This window comes from Rhinichthys klamathensis, unplaced genomic scaffold (genome assembly GCF_029890125.1).
Source record: "Rhinichthys klamathensis goyatoka isolate OS25496 unplaced genomic scaffold, OSU_Roscu_1.1 h1tg000407l_1, whole genome shotgun sequence".
Lineage (NCBI taxonomy): Eukaryota > Metazoa > Chordata > Actinopteri > Cypriniformes > Leuciscidae > Rhinichthys > Rhinichthys klamathensis.
In genome coordinates, this window is record NW_026606908.1 from 149,961 (window position 1) to 162,330 (window position 12,370).

Here is a 12,370-nt window from a genome sequence, read left to right on the forward strand (position 1 = left end):
CGCGTCGTTTGACTCACGCCTGCCACTGAGGCGAAGTTAGAGTGTGTGCCTAAAAAGTCTCCCGTTTGTTGTGGTCGTAAACAGACGGTTCTACGTTTAAATAAACTCAATTCTCGTCAAGAAAAAAAGAGAAACAGCATTTGTGAGCTGTGTGGCCAAGCTTAGGTCAATGGTGGCCACGGCCACCCCCTAGCTACGACCTGAAACTATAACGACAACAACACAGAGGAACGATATCACTGGAATCACTTACAGAACAATTTCATCCACTGGTGTGGACAATAATATAGTTATCCTTAGAGTTATCGTTCTTGGTGTGAACGGGCTTTGGAGCTTTGGGCTATGTAGACCATAGAGGTGAGAACAGATTGTAGTCTGGGCAATAATTGGTGTCTTGAATGATGGCACTGTCAAAATTATAGCAGCAGCTGTGGTTGATGTTGTCAGTGTCCTCATTCTCCCTAAGCAATGGAGCTTTTATCTTTCCTGGAAACAGCAGACTGGGGCAGCGAGGTGTTGAAGTTGTCAGTGACAACAGCAGCCAGTTATTCAGCTGCACACATTGTAATGACATATGATGACGGACTGTTTGTGATGAGTGGGTTGCGTTGCTTTCACTGTTCTACAGGTTTTACAGATCCTATGAATAGAGCTCAGTGTTGTCCGCCCAATTCAGCTCATAATGTAAAAGTTATAAATGGTAGTGAGGTGTTATAGTTTTGGTGATTTACATTTGTATTGTATTAGAAATTTGTCTATCGCAAGTACTTAAAGCCGTATAAAGCTGACGTATTGCACGGCTCTCTGAAATACTTCTGATCAGTCGATCATTGCATTCTGTCTTCTTATGTTTTTTAGTAATAACTTCTAAACAGTATAATTGACATTTGTTGTCGCAGGGATCTGATTTCTTAAATAGATGTGCTAAGTTTAATGTCTCTCGTATCACTCCAAGGCCTCTTTCTTCTTACACAATAAAAATCAGTAGCCATATAATAAGAGTCAGTGGTCAACATGAATGTACATTATTCCTTATGTAAAGGAAACTTTAGCTCAATGGGAATTATTTATAAATTTTTAGGGAATTTTGAAAGAATCACTTATTTTACGGCCCGAACAAATGATCCGTCCAGCACTCAATAGAACGGGCCGTTACTATCAACTCTGTAGTGGATATTAATTTCCAAACTATAGTGAAAAGTATAGTGACTATTTGTTAGCACGGTAACAAGATCAGCAGTTTAAAGGGGTCATATAATGCCATTTTTGTACAAGCTAATATGATTCTTTAGGGTCTAAATTAAAAGTTTGTAATATACTTTAATTAAAAATTCTCATTAGTATTGTAAGAAAACACTTATTTTACCTGGTCAAAAACAGCTCTGTTTTCAGCACGCTGTTTCAGTGCATATGACTTTAAATGATAATGAGCTTTGCTCACCCCGCCTCTCTGTTCTGTGCATTCACCATTTGTAACTCAATAACACAATAACCATAACGCGTTGTTCAGTATAAACGTGGAATTATGAATTATATTGAGAACGTCATACATAGAAAACATGCCGTAATGTACCCTGAGTGTAAACCTTAGACGCATTCATTGTGAAGCGTGCAGCTAGCGCTTTGCAAAGATTAATATATTAATATAAAGTTTAATAAAACGTTTCACTCACTTCCGTTCTTCTGGAGATTCAGCAGGAACACGAATATCTGGTACCACAATCGTGGGAGGGGCTTCCGTTTTATTGACGTCACAAAAACGAACGGCTCAATTTGAGGCAGGGAAAAACATATAAGGAGATTAAAACAAAACCACTGGATGGATTTTTATCATTATATGATGGTTGTGTACAGACACTGTCAACACACATTTCAGTACAATCAACTTGTAAAAGTGCATGTACCATTATATGACCCCTTTAAGACCTTAAATTCTTAAGCACATAACACAAGACACTTCTCTTTAAATACAAGCAAGACTTTATTGACTATTCAGACACATAAAAAACTAATATCTAACACATAAACACACTCACACACACATTCACACGAGTTGCCGAAAGAAAGCGAGGAAAGAATACGTTTTAAGAGAGTAAAATGAGGAAATCCCAAGTTTCTAGCAATATATGCACTTTATAAGACATGACCTGAATGAACCATCAATCATTAATTTAACCCTTCTATGTGTTTATCAGTCTATGATCTGGAGGCGTTACTTTCTTTTGTTGTTTGTGTCTTTGATGGGGATTCCCTTCTGTGGCATCCTTTCTGGAAGGGATTTCCCAGGTTTTTTGATTCATTGGAGGTTCTGGAGTGACGTCTTAGGAGGCCAATCATGTTGGAGTGTTGGCAAGTGAATGGAAGCGGAGTCTCGTGGCTTAAGTTTGAAGTTTGAGACGAGCGAAGACTATATAGTCGTTGACTGAATCTTTGCGGCAAAAACTTAACTTACAAAGCGAGACTCAACAGAAAAAGGAAAGTAACTAAGTAAAGAAAGAAAAATAAGTGAGACGAGAGTAGTTAGATGGCTTGCCGCAGTCTTAACCCATTTTACAGGTCTCCCAAATCTGATCTGATCGCATCTAATGCTTTGTTTGTGTACTGAGTTGTGTAACTCAGATGTTTGTCCAACACTTTGGAGGTGCAGGTTTCTCCTCCTCTCACATAAATTACAGTTGTCATCTTATTAGTCACATGGTCACTTAAATTTCCCGCTTTAGCAGGGGATAATTTAGACATGATTTCTATAATACAAATATGATACATTTTACACAGATTTGATTTATAACACAATTTGAGAAACGGAAAATCATTCATGCTGATACCAAGCACTCCATGCTTTTTATGAACTATTAATAAATAGTTATCAAAAAGACATAAACAATGTGTGATTACAAAATGATATTCAAAAGTGTGGGTTACAGACATTATGTAGAGAATTATGCAATGAAATGACATTTGATTATTTATAAGCATTGTTTTGGAATGATCTGATGCATTTTGATATGTAAAGGCAGTCTCTGTGGATTTTAGAGATTTCAGTCCTGCGTTCCAGAGGTTACCAAGGGGTCTTAAGAAGAAGGTCTGTTTTAAGTCTTGGGAATTAAACCCCCCTTTGGCGTTAACTCATGTTTTCCTCGTGACACTCAAGATGTGCCATGTCTGAAACCCATTTGTCTTGTTAAACTGCCTAAAGTTGACAACGTTCTTCCTAGCTGTGATCATCTCTTACAAGCGTGCATTGTCTTAAACCTGCTTAGCTAGACTAGCTGATGCACAAAATGACACAGTCTTCTGAATTAGAGTCCTGAGTGTTGACTCGGACTATCTCGGAATTCTGCTTTTTGGTTAGTTTGAGGGAGTCATTGCTGTCTGATTCGCTCTCAATTCCTACACTTACATATAAAAAATAGTTTCTTATGCTCACCAAGACTGCAATTATTTGATCCAAAAAAAGTAATATTGTAAAATATTATTAACTTGGTGTTCAAGAAACATTTATTATTATTGTCAATGTTGAAAACTGTCAGGCGTGGGTGTAGAGGATGCGCACAACGAAGGAGTAAGAACAAAAACAAGTGTTTATAATAATACACAAACTAAAACTCATAAAATAGCTGCAGAATAGCGAACACAACCATGTAAACTTAGATGAGAACAGACAATGGAACACTGGAAACTGAGGGCTTAAAATACACAGGGGATGATAACTGAACTGAAACAGAGCAGGTTTTAACTAATTAAGAACCATGGAAACTAACTCTCAAATCAGATATAGACTCTTTTTCATGCAAATGTGAGTTTATATCTCACAATTCAGAATTTATGTCCTGCAGTTCCAAGTTTATAACTCGTAATTCTGACTTTTTTTTAATATAGATGTAAACTCATAATTGCGAGATATAAACTCTGTGAGGAAAAAAAGAACCAAAACAGGGTTCACGTGACATTACACCCCCCCTCCTGGAAGGCGCGTCCTTGCTCCGTAACAGTCCAAGGTGGTGGCTCTAGAGGAGGACGTGGAGCAGGTGAAGGACAGGAAACCGGGGAAGGTGACGGTGGGAAAAACTAAGGCGGTGATAACGGTGGGAGGAGCAGATCCAGGAGCAGAAGTTTTGAGGCCGGAACCCAGAGGACAGCCAGGACGATGTCCCACGGTGGAGTCGAGGGAGGGAGAGCCATGGTGAAGACTTGGCTGACGACACCGACCAGGGGGATGACTGATGGAGACTAGGCCGATGGAAGTGGAGCCCTAGGCTCAGACGGAGAACAGATGGGACTGGGCGACACCAACGGTCCTGGAGGCGAGGCGGAGCTGCAGTGACGAGCTTCCGAGGTTTAGCTAGGCAGAGCAAGATGGAGCCAAAGGGGTGGAGAGACGGGGCGCAGCAGACGGTTCGTAAGTTTGTGGAGGAGGCAGGTTGACGTCTGACCAAGGCGGAGCTGGAGGGACGAGGGAGCCCGGTGGAGCTGCAAGGACAATGGTATCTGGTGGGGGCCAAGGGAGGGAGAGCGGATCCGACTGGTTGACGGACCAAGGTGGACTGATGGGATCAGTGGCTAGAGGCGGAGCCGGGGGATCCACTTGCCTGGGCGACGTTGGAGACCTGCAGATTCGAGGCAAATCCACACAGAGTGGTGTTATAGGAGAAGCCGAGGGGCTGAAGGGAAAAAATGGAGGCAGGGCTAACGGACTGGCTGACTTTGGAAGAAGAGGCGTGAGGCTGGCCAGGAACTCTGGAGACACAGGAGACATCGGGCTGGGCGGAACCAGCGGGGACACTGGAGACTTTGTGGCGGACGGGAACATCGGGGATAGGAGGTTAAGGTGAGCATCCTCTTATAAGTCATAAAATATCAGCTTCAGCTCAGAAGTGGGAGTGTGGGCAGGGTCTTCCTCCTTTCCCTGCAACTCCACTAGCTGTCCCATGATGACACATGCTGTTGCCGACTCACACACCTCGTCAGACTCACATGGGCGCTCGGGCTCCGGGGTGATGGTTGGCTCAGTCCTCATTTCAGGCTCTGGCTTGTGAATCATGGCAGAATCAAGCCCTCCATCTACAGTAGGCTCTGGCATCATGTCTTTGATTGGGGGTGATGGCTGGCTTGTCTCTGGCTCGGAGTGGGGCTGGAATCCTCTGCTAGGCAGATAGTGGTGGCCGCTTTTGGATAGGCATGCTTTCGTTTCCACATTCAGACTTGTGAGGTAGAAAGTGCACAAGGAGCAGTCAGGAAAGTTTGTATAGCAGATGTTGAAATTTTCAAGTGTGGACCCTGAGGGACTGCTGCTCCTGGTCCATACAGAGCAGTTGGACCGCTCGTAAATCCATATTGTATGGGTCTGGTCTTCTGTCAGGCGTGGGTGTAGAGAATGCGCATGACTAAGGAGTAAGAACAAAAACACAGTCGATATTATAATACACTAACTAAAACTCAGGAGATAGCTTTAGAATAGCGAACACAACCACTTAAACGTATACGAGACTGGACAATGGAACACAGGAAACTGCGGGCTTCAATACAAAGGTATGATTAGCTGAAACAGAACAGGTGTTAACTAATTAAGAACCACGTTAACTAACTCTCAAATCTGGCAGGCAAAACGGGAACAGAACAGAGAAAACTAAACCAAAACAGACTACATTTTACAAAACCAGTTGTGCTGCTTAATCATTTTTTGGGAAAATGTGATACTTTTTTCAGGATTCTTTGATGAATAGAAAGTACAAAAGAAGAACATTTATGTGAAATAGAAATATTTGTTACATTATAAATGTCTTTACTGTCATTTTTGATCAATTTAATGCACAACAATTATGTTTGCTTAAAATCCATTTTAATATTACCCTAAACACTATTTTAAACTAACACTAATAACCTGGCAAATTATGAATTTACAGTAGACACACTCTCACACGTTACTCTTTCCTGCAGCTTTGGGGATCATTATGAATGGAATAAGGTGACATCATGTATCCACAACATTCTAAGTGGGCAGCGCTGGATCGAGCACTATGGTGAAATCTCCATCAAAAACTACAACAGTGAGAAATGCCAGTGTAAAGTCACCTTCATCAAGGTCAGCTGCCTCTCCATCCCATATATTCTGAAATGTTTTATTTTCTGATATTTTAAGGTTTCTCCACACTGCATTATATGGTAGGTAGTGGTTCAACGGACCCAAAAAAATGATGGGTCGCATCATATAACGTTTTTTAAATCACAGATCAGATCATTTTTTGGATCAGCAAGAATCTTTTTTTTGGGGGGGGGGTAACTTTGCTTTCCATTTATTGCTTAAAGCTCACATTAAGTACTCTCCATGTGTCCATACCACAGCAAAAACTACTAGCCTAATTAAGTTGAAACATTTTTAAAGGCAAGTGAACAGTCAGTAAAAAGAACAAATACTCTAATTACAAGCATAGATAAATACAATATAACAAAGTTACAAATAAAGTAAGGTCTAACTGTTGTATTCATTTTGGGTACAGAAATGTAATAATTAAATATAAAATAACACTATGTTGACTAATCTTTGGTAAAGCTGTGTTTTGTGGTTTGATTAACATTAATGACAGACAACACCAGGTATTTATAGGGTGCTGTCACTTTAAGACCTCATGCACGGATCCAATATAATGATACACATCCGATTTCTTTTGCAACTCTTTACGTTCACTTAAGACATAACCAACTGTTTACAAGAATACTTGCCGAGACGGGTATTTTGACAAAAAATAAAAAATTGTCTATGTGTCCATCTAAGTGCATGGAGACGTGAAAGAGGATTCAGTTCAGAGATCGCGTGCTATCTGAAACGTGCCGCTCTGTGTGTGCGCAGTTCGGGTGTGTGTTTATATCTAAACTTGTAATTGTGAGAAAAAAGTCAGAATTGCGAGATTTAAACTTGCAATTGCAAAAAAAATATTTTAATCTTGCAATTCTGACTATATATCTTACAATTCTGACTTATTTCTTGCAATTCTGAGTTTATATCTAAACTCTGAAAAAAGTCAGAATAGCAATTTATAATTGCGAGTTATCTCGCAATGAGGACTTTATAACTCTCAATTGCAAGTTGACATCTCCACATTCTGAGAAAAAAATGCAAGATATTTACGTGCAATTCTGACTATTTTTCTTGCAATTGCAAGTGTATATCTCACAATTCTGACTCTTTTCTTGCAATTCTTAGTTTAGATTTCAATAAAGTCAGAATTGCGTTTACAATTGCAATTCTGACTTTCTTTCTCAGAATTGTGAGATATAAATTCAGAATTGTGAGTTATAAAGTCTGAATTGCGAGATAAAAAGCTTCCATAGAATTGGACCAGTTGTTGTTCTGCCCTGCCATGTTTGACAGTCTGACATCCTCCACACTTGTGGGACTTAAAACATGTCGGTCATCTCTTTCTGGCCTTTCAGAGAGCACCGCATTCTTTAGCATCTAATGAGGGATCTGTGTGGCACAGTTAAGATAACTCAACTCAGACGCTGAGGTCTTCAAAGACTTCCAGCAGGCTTCAAGGACAACGGCTTAGGCTTTGCTGGGGGGTGAAGGAAAGACAGAAAAGATCAATTAGGGCAAAGGAGAGCAAGATCAAACATGAAACAGGACAGAATGAGATTCTGCATAAGTCAGATAATTATTCATGGTTCATCCCCTATGAGATTAGTTAAGTTCACCGTCTGACTTAAGTATGACATCTGCTGGAAATCTCCTTCATCTGACCTGATTGCAGCAGTTACTGTTAAATGTCACAGTTCTTTATAATGCCACATTAGCAAGACCTTAATGGTGAATTGATTCGGTATTTTCACTCATTTGTTCAGTATCAGCATACTTAACCCAGGTGGTCTCATTTAAATATGTACACACTTCTTTGTTCAGAGGCGCTCTGCTCAAACATATCTATGTCCTTTGCAGGCGAAGTACTGGAACTCCACCATGAACGAGGTGGAGGGAGCTATCACAGACCACAAAGGAAAAGTCATCCATAAGCTGTTTGGGAAATGGCACGAGGGCATGTACTGCGGCAGCCCACCCTCTGCTACCTGCATCTGGAGGATGAGTAGGAAACACACACACACACACACACACACACACACACACGGTTTGGCCCAATTGATGTGCTCCAATTTTCTGTTGCCTGCTGGCTGACATATTCCAGACAATACAGTTACTAGTATTTAGTAGTTATTGATTCATTTGCTTAATATTTCAGAATGTATTGAAATAAAATCTATTTATCATCTGCTTTTATGTTTGTGTACAGATCCCATGCCTCCTGATTATGAGCAGTACTATGGTTTCACTAAGTTTGCTATGGAGCTCAATGAGCTCGACCCTCTTACCAAACCCCATCTTCCACCCATGGACACCAGACTACGACTCGACCAGAGGTAAAAACCTATATCCATATTGTTTAGCTTCCAATGAAAGGTTATATGAAAACATTTTTGTTAATTCAAGTGAAAATAAAAACTTAACATAACTGTGTTATGGTATTTGTATTTGTATTGATACTATAAAAGTATTTGTCTTCCCTATCTTCGCCTATATAAATAACATTTCAGAAAACATTACATATAAATATTTATAATTTGTATACATTATTTTATAACATATAAATGGTCTGGGTCTGTTCTGGGTGCTGTCGGTGGGTGCGACTGGCATGTCCTGTTGGCATGGCCATTACAAACTCGGTTGTTGGGTTGATAGGCCCCTCCCTTTTACCGCCTTTGCCCTAAATCCCTTCTCTCATGTAAAATAACTATCTGGGTTGAATGTGGTGTCTCTGGCTGGGGAGCTAACCAGTGCACACCAAGGTCCAAGCCAAAAAGAGAGGGGAAAAAAAAGGGGGGCAACCAAACATGACATTTTGTTATGTCAGGTCACAACCAAACTAGGTGATTGCCGCTATCTATCTATCTATCTATCTATCTATCTATCTATCTATCTATCTATCTATCTATCTATCTATCTATCTATCTATCTATCTATCTATCTATCTATCTATCTATCTATCTATCTATCTATCTATCTATCTATCTATCTATCTATCTATCTATCTCACTAAATATCTCATTACTTACCAACTTACCATCTATATATCTATATTTAGCTGTTTTCCATCTCTTTGTTTTTGTTTTGTTTTTGTTTTTCACTCTTCTGTATGCGTGTCATTGATTTCTTACCTTGTGTAAGTTACTGTTTTTGCAATAAAACAAAATAATAAAAAAAACTAACATAACTATAATTAAAATAAAATACGTTTATACAAAATATATTACAAAACTTGAACTTGAAAATGCCACTATAGCACTAACACTAGACACTGCTGAGAAATGTAATGATACCAGTTAGTGCATTAACATTGGAAGCCCTAAATTAAAGAAATTAAAATGAAACCTAAATAAACTGAAACTAAAGTAAAATTAACAATGATAAAGTGAATGAAACCTTAACTAAATAAAAAAACACAATTAATGAAAAATAAAATAGAAATACAACTAAATTGAATATTTAAAACTATTATGACCATGGTTTATTATAACATGAAACTAGAGTCAGAAAATCAAAAGTGCAGGAGATCAGTGTTATTTTACATTTTTTGTCATTTTTATTTTTTCAGTTTTAGTAATTAGCACTTTACAACTCAACATTATTTTATTTCAGTCAGTTGCCAGTCCAATATTTATATTTTATTTTTATTCCAGCTTTATTTCAATAAAAAAAATTAATAGTTTTACTAAACAACAACATCACTGCAGTGGATGATATCAATGCTAAGGAATTTGGACAATTGTCGATACTAATTTCAATATCTCAGCAGAACCGGGAATGCCAATATTAAAATTGATATACCATGAATATTCATTAAGTTATGAGTCAAATGAATATTCATATGCAACTCGCATACCGATTTGAGACGATATTCTACCGATAGAAAACGTTGCACCAAACTACCAGTAATTTTGTAATCCATGGTTGGAGTTAAATGTGTCACATCCGGGACCATACTGAACCTTTAGGGACTCCAGACGATGACATCACTGCATCACTCTGTTTATGCAAGGACAAATGGATTTCACATGAGACTGTTTATGTGCGCATGCAGGTTATTGGAGGAAGGGAACGTTGAATCTGCAGAGGTGCAGAAGCAGAGGATCGAACAGCTGCAGCGAGAGAGACGCAGAGTCCTGGAAGAGAACCAAATAACACATCAACCTCGATTCTTCCAGTATGAACTCATTATCCTTCTTACTGTCTTTTTAAAAAAAAAAACCACCCATTATGCTTTTTTACATTACCAGCTTTCTTTAGTGTGTAATGTTGCTGTTTGAGCATGAAAAGGTCTGTAAAGCTACAAAATCCACTCCAGCGGGAGTTATGCATGGCCAAAGTGTGTGGGGTCCAAATCCATGTTGTTATAACTATTTTCTGCTTTATCACCAACAGGAAGTCCAAAGATGACACCTGGGTGAGCAACAACACATACTGGGACTTAAGGAAAGATCCTGGATTCACTAACCTTGACTGTCCAGTCCTCTGGTAACTCAGAGGAAGCCAACATACATCTGTGCTCACCGTTGCCTGCTCTTATCTGTTCTGGCCAACATTACAGCTTCAAGAGACAACAAACACCTTTTAAAGTGAGGTAGAGACTATGAGAAAGCTGTGAGAGACTGATGGCCGCAGAATTACAATCTGACCGTTTCGAATCATTCCTTAATATTCATTATTTAATGTCCCAGCAGTTCAGTTGCCTTACTATGCTTACATTTATGTATGGTTTCATTTATGCAAATGGATCCCTTGGAAGTATGAGAAATATGCAATCTTGGCCCAGTTCATATTTTCGTTTAGTTGATGTGCTCAATATCTGGCACAAGAAACCAAGAGGAAAAACAGTTGGATTGTGGTCTCTTGTGGTGAAATATAATACTGCAGATGACCGCAGCTTAAAACGTTACAAAAAAAAGTATAGTATGTTGTCAGAACAAAACTGTGTCGCCTACCTCTTAAAATGAAATTGTTAGCTATGAATATAATACATATAATGCCTTATTTAAAATTATATACATATACTTTGCTAGAACTTTTATTCAAAACCAATGTATCATAACAAAGTATTGTAATTTAATGATGCCTTTTATTCTGAGACTCTTGAATGAACAAAATGTTTGAGGTTCTCAGAAATATTTATATTCATCTTAACTTATTCACAAGACTGACAGATGGCTCAATAGTACTCAACATAACCGTCACAAAAGTGAGCCTGGCAGTGTTTTAAAGCTTCTTCCACACAGTTTGACCTGTAACCTGTGTTCATTTCACTACGCACTATGACGAAAAAATGTTGGGGGACTGGGGTACTTGCGTGTTGATCGCTGCAGCGTTTCCTCTGTCCTTCAATAAAGTCTCATTTAAAAGATTGTTCTTTGTTGTTTTTATTTCAGATTGAGACAGTGCAAGCATTTGCAGGGCGTTTTTTGGCTGAGGCAATGGATCTGGGGAACTGAAGTTTCAGATTGTGTGATCTGGGGTTTTCTTTCTGTCACAGCTCAAGTATAAATATACTGCTATGAATCAGTTTGCATGCAAACATCGTTCCTGAGCTGTAGACCCCCTTTTTAATGGCTTTTATAGTGGTTGAGGAAAAACCCTAATGACCCACAAAGTGTTTTGCAACACTGGAAATTATGAGTCATTGAGTTAAAAAGGAGATTTTTCTTTACAACTGCAGTTTTCATTGCAGTCTTGTGCAGTTTTGAAAAAAATAGTGGTGCTAATCCAATTAAACAATAGATAAATCTTCTGTAATAAAATAAAAAAGTGGCTGCCTTAAATTTTTTAAGTACAATCACCTTGGAAATTTAAGTCATTGCAACTTAAATTGCATTAAACTGACTGAAAAAATTTGTTGAATCTTATATAACTTGTATAAAAAAACTTATTTTGATGAGTTAAAGCAAAGTAAAAACATAAAGTATATTTGTTGGAGACAGTTTAAAGTGGGGAACTGGATGTTTTGTTTTGATAAAGATGACATCTACAAACGAGTGTGGTGAAAACAAGAGTTTTGGTTTAAGTTTGCCATGTTTCAGTTAAATAAAGATTTCTGAGGACCTCCAAAATAAACTTACCTATTTGAAGCTCACCAGGCTTCCTTGAATGAGTTTTAGAAATTCCTTCCTGTCTAAAGCCATACAACTTCTGGAAGAATGTTTTTGTGGGTAAATTTGTCGAAATAGTACTTTCTGGTTTAAATGAGAAGTGTCCCGTTTGAAAAACACTGAATTCAATAATAGGAACCTCACTCGACTGAAAAAAAAAAAATTTACTCAAAATTAGGAACCT

General features: G+C 38.5%; 1 protein-coding gene across 3 annotated transcripts in view; it reads left to right on the top strand.

Moving 5' to 3' along the window:
• Positions 1–10,976, top strand: part of osbpl3b (oxysterol binding protein-like 3b) — a 90,703-nt gene extending 79,727 nt beyond the window's left edge. For all 3 annotated transcript variants that reach the window (XM_056234895.1, XM_056234897.1, XM_056234896.1), the window contains 5 exons: positions 5,938–6,082; positions 7,934–8,078; positions 8,283–8,409; positions 10,128–10,250; positions 10,469–10,976. In XM_056234895.1, the coding sequence (XP_056090870.1) occupies positions 5,938–6,082; positions 7,934–8,078; positions 8,283–8,409; positions 10,128–10,250; positions 10,469–10,565 (637 nt within the window). In that variant the 3' untranslated portion in view covers positions 10,566–10,976. The remainder of the gene's footprint in view (positions 1–5,937; positions 6,083–7,933; positions 8,079–8,282; positions 8,410–10,127; positions 10,251–10,468) is intronic.
• Positions 10,977–12,370: the final 1,394 nt, after the last annotated feature.